Source organism: Coffea arabica, chromosome 3e (genome assembly GCF_036785885.1).
Source record: "Coffea arabica cultivar ET-39 chromosome 3e, Coffea Arabica ET-39 HiFi, whole genome shotgun sequence".
NCBI classification, from domain to species: domain Eukaryota; kingdom Viridiplantae; phylum Streptophyta; class Magnoliopsida; order Gentianales; family Rubiaceae; genus Coffea; species Coffea arabica.
The window spans coordinates 2633725-2652820 of NC_092315.1; the positions used below are offsets into that span (position 1 = coordinate 2633725).

A 19096-nucleotide genomic window follows, 5' to 3' on the forward strand; every position below is an offset into this window, starting at 1 on the left:
TGTATTCTCAGTCTTTTTTGGGATAATTTCAAAAACCTCCCCTGAGGTTTCCAAAATATCATTAATGTCCCTTAAAAACTAATGTTCTTGTTACAAATTAGATCAATTCAAAAAAACCAACAATAAAATAATGATTTCAAGAGTAAGAAGAATATTTCATACCAAATATACCCCTTAACTTATTATTTGTTGGTTATCAAAAGGAATTATTGGTTAAAAATAGATAATAAAGACTAAACTCTAGCATGAGTGTGATAGAATTTTGTAACAATAACTATATTTTTCATAGTACTACATAAAATAGTAAAATCAAAGTATTGGAGGGGAAATCAAGATTTACATGAAAAATTCCTAAACTCTTATAGCTAGTTTGGGAGCTGTGATTTGATGAAAAAAGAAAAGAAGGTGATAAAAAAGACACTCTTTCTAGCGTTTAGGAGTTTTTGAGGGGTAGAAAAGGATGGAAAGCATTTGATTTGGACGGATGATGTCCTACTGTTATCGTCACCAAAGTTTTCCACCCAAATATGGGCGGAAAACATCGAAAAAGCTGAGAATGCCTAATAAATTTTTTTCTAAATGCCAATTTTGTCCTCAAATGTCTACCGAACAAATTTTTATTGACATATATATTCAAAATCATTCCTTTTCCTACCTTAACTCCCAAACAACATTAAAATCTCTTCTCTTCCTTTCTCTTCTTTTTTTTTTCTATCATAACTTAACATTTACCATCTTTTCTTTTCTAACCTAAACATCCAAACTAGCTATTAGTATAAGAATTTGAAAGATTTTGAAAAAGAATTGAATAAGACAAAGTATGACCTTTTTTAAAAAAAAAATCACAATAGATGGCTAATGATAAAAAATATAGAATATGCTAAAATATGTTATGTTTTTGAATTATTTCTTTAACTTACTGGGTTCATTATTTCACATGATTAACAAGAAATTTTCATCATTTGTAATTAAAAAAAAACAACTCTCAAGCAACATTTGGACTAATAAAAGGGTATGATTTTAATGGAAAAACAAATACATCAAAGTAGAAAATTTTTTTTTTCTAACCATCTTGTCTAGATTACAAGAAAAGAAATGAAACACCAAGTATTTTGGAAAAGAAAGGAAAGAAGATTATGTGCAGTTACATTTTATCCATAATTTAATAAAATCTAATTGTAAATATATTTTAATACTTTACTCTCTTTTTGTATATTTTCATATTCATCTTGTTATTCTTATGAAAAATTTATGAAATAATAATATTTAAATAGGAATTTTAATCTTTTTTTAGGAGAAACAAATTACATGAACTACTAAACTATAGAAAAAGAATTTTAAAATGTTAACAATTATTGTTATAAAATTTAGTATTCAAGATTTTCAAATTTTTTAATATTCAAAATCATGATTAGTTTAGCACAAGTGACTAAATTGTTTCTCTCCATAAAAATACGTAATATTTTCTAATAAGTTGCAAGAATAGTAAAGTCATTTGATCTGAGATAAGTATTGAGCCCGAAATGACTTATAGTTCCAAAATTTCAAGGGAGGGCAGTGAAATTGTCAAAAACCTCAAGGGAGGTTTCTGAAATTATCCCTTTTCCCCCCGCCTCGAATTGTGCAAATACGCCTTCATAAATGAACCGTTAAAGTTTGGATTTTAATTTTTTTTTTTTTTTGTTGTGAAACGATAAGTATTTGGATTTTTAATTGAAGCTTACCCTTTTATGTCTTAGAGTGGGTGAATAATGCTGGGAGATGGTACTTTAGATTTGGCTTGGATAGTTTTAACTGCCCTTTGAATGAAGTAGCACACCCCTTGATCAGCTGCTGAAAGGTAACATTTTTCTTCATTTTTTCTTTTTTGGGTTATTCATGCTTGTTTCTCTAAGCATTTTACTTCATTGTAAACAGATCTTTTAATTTACTTCGTTTCTTTCCGCTCGGAATAGAGTAGAATCGAGGGTCTTTAAATTAGTTATGTGAAAAGAGGGTGATTGTAATTTGAGCTTTATCATTGGCATAAACTTCAGTAAGAAGACTATTACTTCAGTAAAAAAAGACTATTGAGTAGGAGGAACGAACAACAATGGAGCACCAGTGGAGGATAGAAGCTAAGTGATATTGAATCAAATTAGAAGCGCAGAAATTATTGCGCAAGTTGGATACAGAAATGTTGGATAACTAGGATTAGTATCTGAAAAATACTTAGTCCCACTATTGTGATACACTGAAATCTGCAATTCCTGCAGTCTGAACAAAAACATTTTAGAACTGTAATGAGAGCTTTTATGAACATCTAGCTTTGTGTAGTCGGCTAAACAATGGACGCATGATCATTGTTGCATTGTTGATCTAATATTTTGAGAATTAATTTCTTGTTACTGAGGGGGATGGAGAAAGTTGAGTTGGAAATGAGTAATTGTATTTGGGATGATTTGGATTGACTGATGGGTTTTGAGCAAAGCAACAGGTGGGTTGTTTTCTAAAAGCTTAAGGCTCTTTAGCTTGCAATATATTCTGGAATTGTCTGAGATAATCCTTTTAAACCAACTTGCTTGTAGATGTGTTATGAATCTCTGAAAATTCCTTAGAATATTATTAAAAACTATTGGGTTAACAACAAAAAAACCCCTTGTGGTATAGCTATCATACAGAAAAGTCCCCTGTGATTTCATATCATACGTATCGATACCCCATGGTTTGAATTATTCAGAAAAGTGGACGGAAATCGTCAAATGTACCGCGTTTGTTTTAAACGCACTGGAAAGGCGCGTGTTTCTTGCGAAAAATAGATTTCTACCACAAACTTTGAGCTGATATGCCTACTTTACCCTTCAGTGAGTTTAATAAAAAGAGAACTTTCACCTGAACAAGTTCATGGCACTCGGCTTCGGCAAAAATTGAAGGCTGTGCATACATCGAGAGTAATCAATCAAGCAGAGGTTGCAAGCCAGCAAAGGAATTGCAGGAAACAAAGCCTTAAGGTAAAAATATGAACTCTATTTGTCCAGTTTTTTGTTTGTAAATATTGAAGGGAAAGTGCAGAAAGTGGAAAATCAATGTCTTCCTCAAGATAAGATCAGGGATAACATTTGCACACATACAAGAAGAATACTACTTACCACCACTTGATGGGTTCGTACAGTATGTATAATGGGCGCTTTTATTGACTGCAGTACTCACGTCTCCTCGCAGACCAACAATTCATTGCTTGCCTCTCTATCCGGGCACCGCCAAGTTTCAGATGATCCACAATTCAACGAACGGACAAGTTACCTGTGGTTTTAATGCCCAGGTCGTTCGGGTCTTACATGCTCCACGGTGAATCCCAAAAAAAAAAAAAAACTCCCAATTTTATGTTGCTCTGGGCAACCATCATTTTTCATGTAATGCGTCCCTAACCTTTGTGATATCCGGTTCTACGGAAAAGCTGATTTTCGAGAAGTTAATAATTAAGTGCTTGCCCAAAAATGGTTGGAGGGTTTTGCTTCCACCGCCAAGATTTCAGTCGGCACTGCTCAGCTATACAAAAGTCTTCTTCTAGTTAACTGGCTTGTTTCCGATGGTTTGTACGTGAACGGCCTGGGAGTTTATTTTCGTCTTTTCACTCAACTCCGTCTGTTTTAACGATTTCCGTCGACTTTTCAGAATAATTCAAACCATGGGGTATTGACCCGTATGATATGAAATCACGGGAGCCTTTTATGTATGATAGCTATAGCACAGGGGGCTTTTTTGTTGTTAACCCAAAACTATTCTAGGGCATGATAAGTAGGATATTAGTGCATTTTGCATAATCAACTAGTTATGGTAGTATCTCTTTAGATTGTGATATTATCTTTGTGCCTCAGACTGGATATCTTTGTATTAAATGGTGACTGTGTTATGTACCCAAGAGATCTGATTATGAGTTTGTAATTGTTTTAATTGCATTCTTTGTGTACAATATGCCTCAATAAATTTCAGTTTTCAGTTTGAAATTTGAATTTTTGAACTGTAAGTCAAAGAAAGTAATGTAACTACGAAGTGAAGGTAATATAATGCTTGAACTTTTTCTCCTGGGGAGTCGAATGGGGGAGAAGGCGCTGTTGGCAGCTTTCTGTGATTTCTCAGTGATTAGGTCAGAGTTTGATATAAAGCATCAGTTCTTTATCTTGAATCACAGAGCATTAACAACATGTTATCTGTTTATGAAGAAGATTTGATAATCACATTGAGTCTTTGTTCATCTAGGAACTTACTCTCTTCTGTGCGGGGTAGAGCAGCTTGGTAGCTCGCAAGGCTTATAACCTTGAGGTCACGGGTTCAAATCCCGTCTCCGCAGCATCAACATATTATTGGCAGTTCTATATAACTTGTAATTGTAGGCATATTCTTGACAGTGTGTTTAACTATGAAATCTGTTTAGTGGAAGTGTCTAATAGCAGTATGTCAATCCTATTAGTGGATGTGTCTGTTATGTCAATGCTCAATTGGAAGTTTCATAACATTGAAAACAATATTGTCATATGCATGAAATATGCGTCGAGTATTTGTTATTTGCTATTCAATGCTCAACCTTGTTAAGCTTTTGTTGTTCTAGGATATAATAATATCTCATAAGCCATGGGATGTATGCAGATACTTTCCATTTTTCTTGGAATCATAGACCTAGCAAGATGTGCATTTTATTTTTTAACCATTTCATTTTGGTTTTGCATCACATTGGCCCTCTACAATACATGTTCCTTGCATGCAGATGATTCCTTTTGTTATGGAAAAAATTAATGAGTGCCTCTTGAAGTGGAAAAATCGGGCATGATTATGGACTGGTTTCACTATCAGCTAACCAGATGGTTGGAATTTTAAAATGTTTCTTTTTTTCAAGGTTTTGGTGTCAATTACTTGTCAAAGGGTTGCAGGATCGTTACGAAATATCATTGGAAATTGCTGCTCTAACACAAAGACATGTGATGAGATATTCTTCTTCCTTTCCTGAATTGAAGGTATTATTTTTGTGTTATACGTTAATACTGCAACCATTTGGCTGCTACACACTTGGATGGACATGTTTTGTGGGCCACTTTTGACCTCTCATGCATTTAGTTAAATATTTAGCCGAAGTCGAGCCTTCTTGAGCCAAGCCTCGAGAACAGCTTCAGAGCTGAGTAAGTTGAAAAGCCTTGTATGCCTTTAACGAGCTAGCTACCATTTCAATCGGGAAGTTTGTTGGGTACCAGAATCCTATCCTCCACCCAACCTTAACTTCAGACTGGCTGTTTTGGTAGGGGTTGGGACTCATTGAACTCTTTCAGAGGGAAAAAATGATGATAATGAACTAATGAATCCCTATGAATATATCTTTGTGCTAGGGTTATTTCTGTTAATGGCCCTGGTGTTTTTGCTATTCAGATATACTTGTTGCTGCTTAATTTCTACAAGAAATGGGGGAACTGGATCCAATAGCTGATAGCCTTAGTGTTTTACAGGTGTCAGTATAGTGAGTATTTTGGACAAGTGATTTAAAAGAAATAGGAAAAGCAACTCTCTCTCTGTTTTTTTTTTTTTTCAAAATCAAGTTGGATTCGTCTCTGGCTACTGTTAATGAGATACGATACTACTTAATCATGCAAAAGAAGTGAACAACCTTTAACATGTACGCTTGATAATTTTCTTTACAACTCCCTACGAACCTCCTCCTTTCTCATTGTACTGGCTAACTACTGAAAGTCTGAAAGACGTAGGATAAGGTTACTTTTGCTCTTAGGATTCTGTTCTAGGAAACCTTAAGTATGACCTTCTTCATGTCTATTACAAAACTTTTAGGCAAAGGTTACTTCATGTTGGATAGGGATTTGCCTTTGTTTAGACAGGTTTACCTTTTATCTCGCTCATGAGCACTCTTGATATATGATTTCCTTTTCTGCTCCAGAAATTTGTCATTTTATTGTTTGTGGAAATTATTGCAGCTGTCAGTTTATGGCAAGGTTGTATGCAAAAACTTAATTTAAAGAGCTCAGACATTAGGAGAAATAGGCTTGAACTAGTAAGAATATTACATGGAAGTATATCTTTTGCAATGTAGTGATATCGTCCCACTGTTTTGCATGCTATCCAGATTTTTATTTCCTTTTCGTTTGTTGAGGAGGTTTTGTTTGTTGAGGGGTGGGGGCGGGGGGGTGCGGGAGTTCTCATGCATATACAACCTAGGCCACTTTAAGTTGAACCTTTTAGAAAACGAAGTAAAGCAATTACCTTTTTCTCAGTCACATTAATGTGATTACTACCTAGTCTCAATAGCCTTTTTGGCATCTGTAAGTTTTTAGCTTTGAGTTGGATTACTTCTCATGTAACTTAATTTCAGTGATAAACACATGAAGTTTAAGTGAAGATTGACTTGTTTCAATGATATTGTCTGATTCCTTGTGGGTTTTGCTGCATCATTCCTGTTTTACATTACGAAGAAGATGTAATCCAGCTTAATATTTTGTTCAAATTATCTACTGAAGTTGCACTTTCTTGCATAAATATTTCTATTCTGTTTTGAGTAGCAGAGGCAGTTCTCGTACTAATTAAAGGTTTATTCTTGAAATTCTCAAGAAAGTGGGATAAAATTATACCATTTATATACTTCTATTGGGGTTTTGCATCTTGTTATTTACTGTCAGAAAAATTGCACAATGTGGCATGCAGAGAGAAAGCAAGAGAAGATCTACGTGTTGCATGAATAATGAATACTGAGTAACTTTTCTTCTGTCTTATTAACAGCCTAAAAGGGTGGCCGGGAGAGAATATTTGCCCTAGAAGTTAGTACCGAGAGAGGCAAACTGCGCATCTCCAAGCTCAGGTGGGGCTCTTAATGGGCACCTCTGAACAGGAGAGGATAGGAGGTTGAGGGCTGATATTAATAAGCATTTTTTGTTCACTTCCAATTGGTAATGCAGAATATAAACTTTCTGTAATCTTGCAATCTTGTTTCTATTCATGCTTCTTGGTTTGGTTTGAAAGAGGAGGGGGACCGTAATCTAGTTGCACTGAAGTAGACTACTTCATGAAATTTGTGGGAAGCATATTTATAATCATTGAAGGTATTGATTACCCATGTGTTTGGAGTCGCGAAGTTTAGGTTGAAAATTGACTTATAGCTTTCCATAGTTCTTAGATTTTCACTGCCTTGGCGAATCATTCTGCAGTTGAACTCCTATGATGTATGAACCGGCTTTCTGTTTTCATAGGGCAGAAGGAAGCAGGAAAACATTAACTGCTTCATACCAATCATGGTACTAGTACAGAAGAAGTCTGTTGATTAAATTTATGATTGCTGTCTTGGTAGGGTTTATAACTCAAATACTGCTCATTATGGATCAGGAGCTTAAAAGATTTCTGGTTCATGAAAAGATATGGACAAAAACCATTACATTGGATGCCCTCTAGGATCTTTGGTATGTACTTAAAGGTGAAAAGATGTCCTATCTCCTTCATCGAATATGCTTTAAAAAAATGAGACTGGGAATTTTTTTTTTTTTTTTCACCTTAGCTACTATTCAAATAATTTTGAGGTAAAACAAGAATTCATACATATTCAAGTGAAAATCAGTGCCCTAAAAATATCTGAGCCCACAGAAGACAAAACAAGAACAGAATATTGAAGGGGAAGCGTAGAGAAATATATCAAGTACTGCATTTCAATGAAGTTGAGGCATGCAGGAAGATATCCATCTCCTCTGCTTAAATCCAGAAGGTGTAATCTCACTGCCAACTATTTGAAATCGGACACCTAACTAAATGATGGATGGTTGGTTGATCAATGAATATCATATGGCCCAGCCTCTCTTTTTCTGCCACGGCCTATAATTTTCACCCTTGCAGATTCCTTTCTGCCTGCATCGGTACATTCATTTTGACTTTCGATCCCAGTTATTTTTTCAAGATGTTGTGTGAACACATTTTCGTACGGCATATATTTACTCATAGATGGACCTGCTAGATTCGACTGGAGGATGCCAAAATTGCTTGTTATAATGGGACACAGACATGGAAAGCATTGGGTACATGAAACAGTAAATGGATTGCTGTCATTTTGGAATTTTCTCTTCCTCCCCTAGCTTGTTCGGGTCCTAAAATTTTATGATAGATGATTGAACATGGAATTGGAATACTATAGATGTCGTGTTTTATTTCTAAAGCAAATAAAGCATGATTGAACATTACACTTGATGGAAGAAAAGAACCACGACTAAAAATCAATGGAAAAGACTTGGATATATGCAATATCTTCGTTTAAAAGTTTATTGGACTCATTCAATAATCTAGTATGAAAGAAATTATATGAAATCAAAATCCATGATTTAGCCATAAATAAATGAGAGATGAAGGGAACAGCAGATACAGAAAAGAGAATAATGGACCCTCTAAGAAAGGATCGGCATCTAATTAGTAGCAGTGTTTGAATCAATAACTATGGCGATTTTCTTTCCATTCAACTTTCTTGTAATCCCCTCAAGTGCTATTTAACAGCCAAAAAGGGCAAAAAAAGAAAGAAGTTATAGACCCAAAAATTCCCACTTGAGTGTTGTTTGGAGGTACATAATTTACGCCAAGAGACCACAAAACCATTGTGCAGATTGCACATCAGATGCCAATGGGAAAAAAATAAGACAGTTTGAGATTGAAGTCATCAAAAATTCCGTACCTTCCCCAGAACGGAAGTAACTTTTTTTTTTTTTTTTACAACTTACTGTATATGCTTAGATTTCCAATTGCTAACTAAAATCTGGAGGACTAGTTATATGCACTGCATATATGGGCCATGTGAGCTCTAAAAATAGCTCAAATAATGGATGCACTATGAGATGGCAGAGACCTGTAGAAATGGTATATTTTCAATTATCAATCCCTATTCTCGCAGATAATGGACAGCCCTCTACCATGTGTTGCACACATGTAATTCTTGAACATAAAAGGCAATAGTGATGCATAATTGTTGCCCATCCATTTCGATTGAAAACCACTGGGACGGACCCCGCCGGGGGGGGGGGGGGGGGGGGGGGGGGAAGAAAAGATAGGCCACAAAGGTAGTCATTGCTCATTTTCGTGCTCAGTGTAACTTTGCTTCAAGTTTAAACAGTAGTGCTATATAAATATAACAGTACAAGAATCAAGCTGTCTGTGCTTATTTGACATATCCCTGGGATCAGGGCATTTACTAATTTACCATTTGATTGCTTACATTTCTTGTTGCATGGAGATGTAGTCGAATAATCATCTGTCCAGCTCCAATAGTATCTATCATAAACAAATTTTTTAGGTTGACATGATAGCTTAACATAAAGCTACTCTTCCAGTAAAAGAATCTTACAATCATATGATCGAATTCAAACAAAATATCCGGTACTTTTTGGCGTGCAATTAAAGTCATTCTATGGTCTTTTACTGCACTATCACTTCACATGAAATTTGGGTGCCATGGAGGATGCATCTGGTGACTTCCGAGTTCGCCTGTGCAATGAGGCTTTTCCCCTCGAAGGAAAAAACATTTGACCAAGGTTCACTTGCATCCTGTCGTAAATGGCACTGACAACCCCTTCCCATTTTTCTTTATGGGTTCAATGATAGAGGCCAGAAAAGAAAGAAATCCTGGAACTTTTTTAAAGTCGCAGTTGCATCATTTTTCTCTGCGTATTTGCGTAGAGTGTAAGATTTTGGCCCAAAGTTTATCCTCGTCTGCGGGGCGGGAGCATTAAATATCAAAAACGTTACTCCTGGAATGAACTCTCTGTTAATTCTAATTCTATTCCCCAAAACTGGAAAAAGGGACCGAGGCTGAAGATTGATCGAAACATTGCAACCCGGCCTATTCCAGGGTCGAGGATTTATTTAGTAACTTGAAGGTTCTGGTCCCATATCATCATGGCCTCATGGGCACCAGATATGTATCTATACAATCACTGAGTACATGTCTTGGGGACCCTTTCTTCTTGAATACAAAATCTTTTGGCGGTTTAGATATGATATACGGTCATAGTCCGTCACCCATTTTGGTAGAATAATCATGTTCAAGAATGAAATATACAATCTCAATATGTGATACCAGTTTTTTTTTTTACTTTAATATAAGGAGAATAAATACCCATGTCATTTGAGTGCAGTTCATTTGAACGATTCTTACTACGAACTTGTGCTTCACAGAACCAATTTACCAAGAAAGTTTGTTCTAAATTAGTTGGCTTGAACCATTCATGCAAACTATCTTGTCAATGCCTGAAATATACCAAACACTGGTTACAACTTTCAGGTCCTGCTGAGTATACTAATGCAGGATCTTAGTCTTGCTGTTGTGTAGCTTTTATGTGGACTGCTTTTTGAAGTGCTCTTTTTCTTCAAAACATGTTCACGTACTTTGTGAACGCATTTTTTTACCTCGCATATATTAAACAATCTTACGAGTGCATATGCTGTTACATAGGGCGTGTCATTTCAATTAAAATGAAAAAGGGATAACATGGTCGTAAAACCTTTTACTTCGGACTAGATTATAACTTACTAAAAATCGTGCAAATTTCGTAGATAAAGGCCAGAATCATCAACTCATCCCTATTATGCCATTGATCCTATACTTTGTGCTTCTTGATTTGTTTAGCTAATAGTTTCTTGTTGGTTCATACTTTCATTTTTATTGACATAATAAAGAAAGTTCATTAGTTCGAAAGATTCAGGGCATCCCTATATGGCATGTTACTTATCAGCATCGAGTAGGATTACTTGTTAGTAGATAACATGCTCTCGGGAAAAATAAGGTATGTATTAATTAACTTACTACTGTATATCAGGTTTAAAGATTAGGTCACACATCCCTCTCAAGAGTTTAGGTCATACATGGAAAGAATATAAGACTTGCAGAAAGACTTGGGTTACATTCCAAATTTGGTATAGGGCGCAATTACTAAATCCCACCCAAAAAAAATTAAGGGAAGCTACCCTACATTTGCCAAGGACAGTGGAACATCTTCAAATAAAACCCATCTAGATAATACCCTAACTTTAAAAATTTGTATCGAGTGCTCAAAAATTTACCATAACTTAAAAATCATGGTTTACCTATAGACCGGGTTTACCAGATAATTATCCTACAAACAGTTAGCCACAACACCAAAAAAAGTAAGTAAAAAAAAAGGGGATAACCTAGGTGGGTAAAAAGCCCAAAACCAGCCCACACTTTAGTCCACAGGAACCTAAACAGAAGCAAACCAAAAAAAAAAAAAAAAAGGAAAAAAAAAAGAGACAGAAAAGAAGAAAAAGAGAAAAGAAGATTTGGTAACTCGAAGCCAAGGCTCAAAGGGCTTGAAAGCCAAGCCAGCTAAGCCAAAACCTGCAATGTCAAAAGAGGACAAAGGCAAAGTTAAAAAGTAAGAGTTAATGAGGTAGATTGATTTTTTTATTTTAATTAATTAATGAGGGAGATTGATGATATCCAGATTTTTGTAATCTCAGCTGAAAAAAAACAAAAAAGAATTGTATATAAATAAAGAAAGAGTAGAGAGCCCCTTCTCATTTCTGTAGTAGGCCGTAGCTCCTTTCTTTTCGTTTCTTTCTCTTTCTCATTGGCCTTGCCAGCACCGGTAGTCTCTGGCTTCCATTTCGTTTTTTTTTTCTTTTTCTGCTCTGTTAATGTTAAGTAGAATGGTAATGACTTGCTCCATTTCTCTTCTCTCTCCATCTCTGAATTAGAGGAAAGGAAGAATGCAGAGAGAGGTGTTTTAATGTCTACCCACAACCTGCCCCTCTGAGTGTGTTTCTCTTTCACACACAACACACACTTCACTCACTCTCATATTAAAGAGCTCTCAAAGACAGCATTTTGTTTGTATAAACAGGAGTGTGTCTTTCAGGCCCATTTTCCGTTGTTTCCTCCCATTTTACTCCCCCCTTGTTTATAAACAAAGAAAAGAAAGAGAACTTTTTTTTATTGTTTTTCATTTGCCGGTTTTGCATGAAAATTCATCACATTTCGTCACCAACGCAGAATCCCATTTCCATGTTTTTGCAGATCTACCGGCTTTAAATTTCCTTGCCCCTCATTTTTCTTCTCCGTTTTGTACTTCTTCTCCGTTTTGTACTTCTGTGCCTTGAACTGAAAAAAAACGATGAGTAAGGAAGAGATCTTGAAGATCCAGGTATACCCACAAATATAGAAACATTTATGTGCTCTTTTTTTCTTCTTGGTTGCTTTTTCTTTTACTTCATTGGCTTTTGCTTTTGGGGCTTTGCTTGAGTCTGATGTTTTCACTTTGTTCTGACTGCTGGGTGAAAGTTTTTTGGCTACATTCCTGGATTTTGTAATTAGATATGTTTTGCCCCCTTAGAAATTTGTTTTTCGTGTTTTATTTAGATTGTTTGATTGATAAAAGTTTGCAACTTTAACTGTGGCTATTTGCTCTGTGGCTTTGCTTGTGCATGCAGACATATGCGCTCAAAGTCAACATACACTGTGAGGGCTGCAAAAAAAAGGTTAAGAAAATCTTGCAGAAGATTGATGGTATGTACCTTCCTTTTCAAGACTCAATTTTTATTTTCCCTATATTGATTCCTCTGTTCTTCGATTTTTACCCCAAATGGTTAAAGCAAAATTGGTACCGAATTTCATTCTTGTTTACAAAAATTTGATTTTTATTTTTATGCCTTTGAAATGTGGTACTATTATTTGGTCTAATCGATTGTTTTTTGGTCTCTGCTTGTTGTAGGGGTTTACAAGACGCATATTGACTCAGAAATTGGGAAGGTGACAATATCTGGAATTGTAGACCCGGAGACATTGATCAAGAAGCTAACAAAAAGTGGGAAACATGCTGAAATTTGGGGTGCACCAAAGGCTAATAACAACAACCAGCTGAACGGCCAGTTCAAGAATTTGCATGTTGACGGTGGCAAAGGTGGGAACAATAAAGGTCAAGGTGGTGGTGGTGGTGGTCAGAAGGGTGGTGCTGGTGGTGGTGGAGGTGGTCAGAAGGGTGGTGGTGGTGGTGGAGGCGGAAATAATCAGCAGCAGCCAAAAGGGGGAGTACCAATTGGGCAAGGCATGAATCCAATGCAGCAGCTTCAACATTTGAAAGCCTTGCAAGATACGCTGCCTCAAAATAATCAGCAGCAGCCAAAAGGGGGAGTACCAATTGGGCAAGGCATGAATCCAATGCAGCAGCTTCAACATTTGAAAGCCTTGCAAGATACGCTGCCTCAATTGAAGGACATGAAAATGCCTGCTATGCCCTTTGGGAACAACAACCAGAAGGCTGTCAAGTATATGCCTGCAGAAGATGAGTATTTTTCTGACGATGATGAGTTTGATGATGATGAGTATGACGATGATGAGTTTGACGATGACGAGATTGATGATGATGAAATGTATGACGGCCCCCCAGCTAATAATAATAAGATGAAGCCACATCTGGGAATGGGAAATCCTCTGGCTGGGGGGATGATGCCTAACATGATGATGAATAACATCATGAATGGGCAGAATCCTCAGCTAATGAAGGGTGCTAATAATGGTGCAGCAAATGGGAAGAAAGGTGGACCTGGACCTGGTGGCGGTGGAAATATACCTGTGCAGATGAATCTTGGGGGTGGCGGGGGGAACAATAATGGTGGTGGTAAGAAAGGTGGTAATGGGAACAATAATCAGAACCAAGGTGGTGCAGGTGCAGGTGCAGGCGCAGGCGGAGGAGGAGCCCAAAAGGGTGGTAAGAATGGTGGTGGGATGCCTCAAGATGGCAAAAATGGTGGAGGGCAGAACAAGAACGGAAACGGTGGACAGGGTGGAGGAGGAGGAGGAGGAGGAGGAGGAGGTGGTGGTGGTGGGGGGGGCGGTTATCCAAACATTAATGCTAATGGGGCCAAGAAAGGGGGTGGAATGAATGATGGGCTACATGGCATGCCAAACATGATGGCTATGAATGCTGGTGGTAGTAATGTGGGCCCTCCAGCAGGGAGCATGCCAATGGGCCTGATGGGCAGTGTACCCATGGGCCAACTGAGCCAGATGGGTCAAATGGCTAATGTTGCTGCAGTCCAAGGCCTGCCAGCTCCAGCAATGAATGGTGGTAATGGTGGTGGTAGCGGCGGCGGCGGCTACTTCCAAGGTGCTGGACCTGAGATGATGGCCGGAAACCCCTACTATCAGCAACAAATGGCAGCCATGATGATGAACCAACAAAGGGCTAATGGGAACGAGAGGTTTCAGCCGATGATGTATGCCCGGCCACCGCCCGCCGTCAATTACTGGCCACCCCAGCCTTACTCATCCTACCCCTACCATGCCCCCCCGCCCCCTGGCGAGCACTACACCGAGGCATTCAATGATGAGAACGCCTCCTCGAGCTGTAGGGTCATGTGATTTCTTGCTAAAACCAGGACAGAGAAGCGGTGAAGGGGGAGGAGCTGTGGAGCTGCTGATGGTGCGAAGGTTTCAATCAAATTCACAGTTGATCAAGTTGCTAGTGATATGGAAAACATGGATGGCAATCATATACAAGCAAAAAAATATATATATGGAATTTTACCTTTTAAATCTTTTAGACTCTTTTTAATCCTCAGTTTAGATTTAAGTTTTTTCTGATAGGCAGTAATGATAGATAATAGTAATATCAAAGTGCTAGGAAGGAATATGATATGACTCGTGAGATGTTAGCTGGACTTGGGCTGTGATATGATGAATGCATGAGATGTTTATATATGTTTATATATATGTTGAAACAGTAATAAAATTAAGACGTTAGAATGGGATTTAACAAGGAAAGAAACCCTCCCCTTTCATTTGCCTTAATTTTCATCTTTCTTGTCTTTTGACTGCGTACAAAATTCTCTGCATCGACACTTTGGCTGATAGGTTGTTGTATTGATCATTATTGTCCTCCATATATTATGTGATTGAAATTAATCACTGATGTGTAGGGCTTGGGGGACATGAAATCGTGATGTTATGAAATAGTAGTACTTGAGCGACCACACCCTACCTTCCTTTATTTGAGTGAGATATATAGATTAGGACGTCAACATGTTTCTGGTTCTCGAGTGGCTCCATATCTATCTGTCTATCTATGGATGAGGGGCAGAATGACCGCTCCTGAACTGTTCACGGTCAGATTTTGGCAAAAAAAAATGTGCGGTCAGATCACTAGTTGTATATCGATTTTTATAACTCGTGTCACAAAATTTTATACTAAAATTACACGTTATATAAATAAAATTACAGGTGTGCAATCAAAATTACACACTGTTAAAAATGATCAAAACCGTCACCTGCAACCGTTTCGGCCTCTCGTCCGTCTATCTATCCATATAAATAAACGACTTGCTGGTTGGGGGGGAACGCTTAAAATTTGGTTGTTCCAGTTCAGTGAATTTTGTAACTGATGCAACTTTGAGACTGAAGAGTTGAGTGACTAGAGTCAGTCCAAGTTTTGTCCGTGGGAGGATTAAACATTAAAGAAACTGAGGAGGGGAGAGATCTTGTAAAAAGGAACTCAGTGACAGAGACTAGCTAACTACTTTATATATTTCGACAGTCGAACGGCGTTGACACTTGACACGAATCTGGTAATTGGGTCTAGTCTTATCAACGGAAAGCGCATCAAGTGCTGCGAGACATGAAAGGATGTGTACCCCTCCAAAGCTCCCTTCTACTACCATCCTTTGTTTTTTTCCTTTTTTTTTTTTTTTTTTGGTGATAATTAAAGTTTAGCAAAGTTCAGCCTCAAATTATCACTAGGATCAACACACACACGTACTATAGAGAAAAAGGTTAGTGTATACATCTTCGAAATTGTAGATTGTTTACAGGATTTTAACTTGTCGTCACTCCACAACCATATATGTAATCACATTCATGGCAGTATTATCATAACGCAATTTTTCTTGAGAAAATCGATCCCGTCTTATCATTTAAGCCAATTTTTGTTAGCGCTTTCTACTGTATTAGTATACTATACTATATTAATATTAATGTATGAATTGAAATGTCACATGATGATTATTATTGCACCTTGGTACATTTGTGCACAGTTTGGCACAATGCCTTCTGGGGACCCATATCAATTGTCAAATCTGACAGTGAAGAGGGAAGTAGATGTAGGTCCTTACTTTTAGCAAAAGTACCATCTGTTTTTTAAGGCACCCTCCCCTGGTTTTGGCTATTGAAAATTCCCATTCTTGTGAAAAGTGCGTTTCTAATTATATGCTTCATTCCACAAGATAAAATACAAAAAAAAATATGTGGTGTTTTGTGAAAAGTGTGTTTTGTTCACAAAAAAAAATAATTAGTATATTTTATCCTCTGAGTTATATATATTTTCTTCAAAAATTTATGTCAAGGAAATGCTTCTAAGCTCATAATATATCTCGTGCTTTCAGAGCACAAAATTTAGAAACCCTTAGATTGATATTGGATTTTAATGATTTATTTTAGCATGCTAAGAGTCTGTTTGAATTGTTATTTTTTAGAGTTTCGTTAGAAAAATATACTGTAACGATATAACGTATGTGAGGTATAAAAGTGATTGAAAAATATGTTCACGAAAAATATAAAAATAAAAATATTTTTGGAGAAAAAAGAAAAATCATGATTGGTTGTAACTCGTGAGACGAAGGTTATAGTCTCTAGACTAAATTAATCAGAGTTTTAAAAGTTTTTGTTTAGGTGATTCTCATGCTTGGTTGCAAAATGAAACTATTTGTGTTTTAACTCGAAAGGACAAGCCCTGCCTCCCCTCCCCCCCCCCCCCCCCCAACCAGGCCAGCCAAGAAAATCCCTCCAGTTAACGTATGTTTAATCGTTTCCTACAAAAGTTAGTGGTGATTTTTTATTTTTTTTTGGTTAGAAGAAAAGGATTTCGTAACCTTTTTTTTTTTTTTTCTCTTTGAAACTTGTCAAAAGAATAGAAATGTAACGTCTAAAATTTCAGATGCGCTGTCAAATAAATCCAAAATAGCGAACGCTGGATTCAAATGCAAATTAAACTCGACAAATTCAAATATTCTATAGAACATTGAAAACATCTGATATAGTTCAAGAAAAACCTATCTTTTAGCCAAACGTTCGATATTGTTTTTTTTTTTTTTTTCCTACTGAATTACTATCTTTTAGCGAGACGCTTGGCCGAAATCGTGTTTCTTTGCGGCACGGTTCTTGTGTGTGAACTCGATAAACGCATTTTGTCCTATGGCGAAACGGCCTTATATAGGGTTAAAAGATTAAGGGCCACCTTCACGTGGTATTTTTGTCTAAAAGCGTTAAAAGGCCATATCCGACAGATCGAAGAGGTAATTTGGAGTTAAACGTGATGCTTAAAATGCCAAAACCTATTGTCATATGAGTTGTCAATCGCACCAAAAAACATAACGTATGAATTTCAATAGGATAGCTACATAAATTCAAAATAATTAAAATGTTTAAACGCATCCTGCCCTCCTTTTTTTTTGTTCTTGAACGGTTAAATGCATGGGATAAACGTTGTGTTGTCATATCAGACAAATAATAGAGGTGATGTGGGGTGAAAATCCAAGCTTAAAATGCCAAAACCTATTCTCAAGAAGCTTGTCATGCGTGTAAAAACCTTTGAATTTCAAAATCGTCGCTACATAAATCCAAAATTGTTAAAATGTTTAAACTCATCCCCTCTCCCTTTTTTTGAACGGTTAAATATCATGGAATGAACGTTAAATTGTCATATCGGACAAATAATAATGGTGATTTAGCGTGAAAATCCATGCTTAAAATGCCAAGACCCATGATTACACAAGTCGTAGAAAAATAACGCTTGAACTTCAAAAAAAAAACACTACATAAATCCAAAATTATTAACATGTTCAAACGCATCTCCCTTCTATTACATGCACGGAATACACGTGCAATTGTCGTGTCCTATAGATAATAGTGGGTGATTTGGCGTGAAAACCCATGCTTAAAACGCCAAACAAATTCTAATAAAAGTTGTCACTTCTTCGCTATCAAATTTAGGGTTCAAATTCTGTACCTAATGATTAGAGATGAGAATGATGTGGGGAGCAGCGGGACGGTAAAAAAAAAAAAAGAAAAGAAAGAGACAAAAAAAATGTCACACACGTAGAAAAATAACATTCAAACTTCAAAAGAGTTGCTACGTAAATCTAAAATCATTAAAATGTTTAAACACATATAGACCCCCTTTGTTTTGAACGGTTAAATGCATGGAATAAACGCTACAATGTCTTGTCGGACAAATAATAGGGGTGATTTGGTGTGAAAATCCATACTTAAAATGCCAAAACCTTTTCTTATATAATTGCCACATACATAGAAAAATAACTTTGGAGCTTCAAAAGGGCCGCTACATCAATCCAAAATCACTTTAAACGCATCGTGCTCCCTTAATTTTGAACGGTTAAACGCATGCAACACTAGCATCGGTAATTCACATCTGAGATGTCAAACACATTGAATAGAAATGTATGTAACTTATATGTGTTTGCCATGAAATGTCGAATTATATCAAATAGTAACGTCCGTAATTTAGATGTGCCGCCAGATATATCCAAATATGACACGTTCTGGATTTTAAACAAGTCCTTTCTGAGGTGATTTCTTTTTTAATTTAGTTTTAGCATCAGAAAACAATCTAAAGTGAGGACATAGGATAAAACTTCAATTCATATCAACTTCACATTGGTCAGAATATATCAAACCTGATTGAATGAAAAGTTCTACTAGTTTGGTGAAGACATTTTTCTAGTTTTCTAGGAATAACGTGTACTTCGTTGTTCCCTCTTAACAATTATCAATTAGTAATACATTGATAAAGTGGGGAGATGGGGGGTGAATGAAAGAAACTTCAAATTTCAGGGGATATAATTAGGAAAACTAGGTTTTGGAGGGTTCTACTGATGCATTTTAAGGAAAACGATGTTTAAGTATGTCAATGGATCAGGTTTTACTTAATTTTAACACAAACCCAATATATTTGGGTAGGATTTGGGTTTAATTTCTCAAACTCGAACTCTACTCAAATCCAAATCCATACCCTATGAGTAGGGGTGGGCAAAATTATCCGCTAACCCGAACCCCGTCATATCCGATCCGATC

General features: G+C 36.6%; 1 protein-coding gene, 1 long non-coding RNA gene and 1 other non-coding gene across 3 annotated transcripts; all 3 read left to right on the top strand.

Moving 5' to 3' along the window:
* The first annotated feature begins 1543 nt into the window (after positions 1 to 1543).
* LOC140038843 (uncharacterized) lies at positions 1544 to 3980 on the top strand. The gene is made up of 3 exons (XR_011842382.1): positions 1544 to 1840; positions 2845 to 2990; positions 3183 to 3980. It is a non-coding gene; the product is annotated as an uncharacterized lncRNA (long non-coding RNA).
* Positions 3981 to 4256: 276 nt separating this feature from the next.
* On the top strand, positions 4257 to 4330 carry TRNAI-UAU (transfer RNA isoleucine (anticodon UAU)). Its single transcript has one exon. It is a non-coding gene; the product is annotated as a tRNA-Ile (tRNA).
* A 7205-nt stretch (positions 4331 to 11535) lies between these two features.
* On the top strand, positions 11536 to 14713 carry LOC113738207 (heavy metal-associated isoprenylated plant protein 32-like). The gene is made up of 3 exons (XM_072084297.1): positions 11536 to 12158; positions 12445 to 12520; positions 12726 to 14713. Exons 1-3 carry the CDS (start codon positions 12129 to 12131, stop codon positions 14372 to 14374), a joined length of 1755 nt encoding a protein of 584 aa, XP_071940398.1. The 5' UTR covers positions 11536 to 12128; the 3' UTR covers positions 14375 to 14713.
* The last annotated feature ends 4383 nt before the right edge of the window (positions 14714 to 19096 follow it).

Excerpts from the sequence above, each read along its gene's own strand:
- LOC113738207 (XM_072084297.1), top strand. The coding sequence starts at position 12,129 with ATGAGTAAGGAAGAGATCTTGAAGATCCAG. Across the intron at positions 12,159-12,444 it reads AAGAGATCTTGAAGATCCAG|ACATATGCGCTCAAAGTCAA; the intron begins GTATACCCACAA and ends TTGTGCATGCAG. Across the intron at positions 12,521-12,725 it reads AATCTTGCAGAAGATTGATG|GGGTTTACAAGACGCATATT; the intron begins GTATGTACCTTC and ends TGCTTGTTGTAG.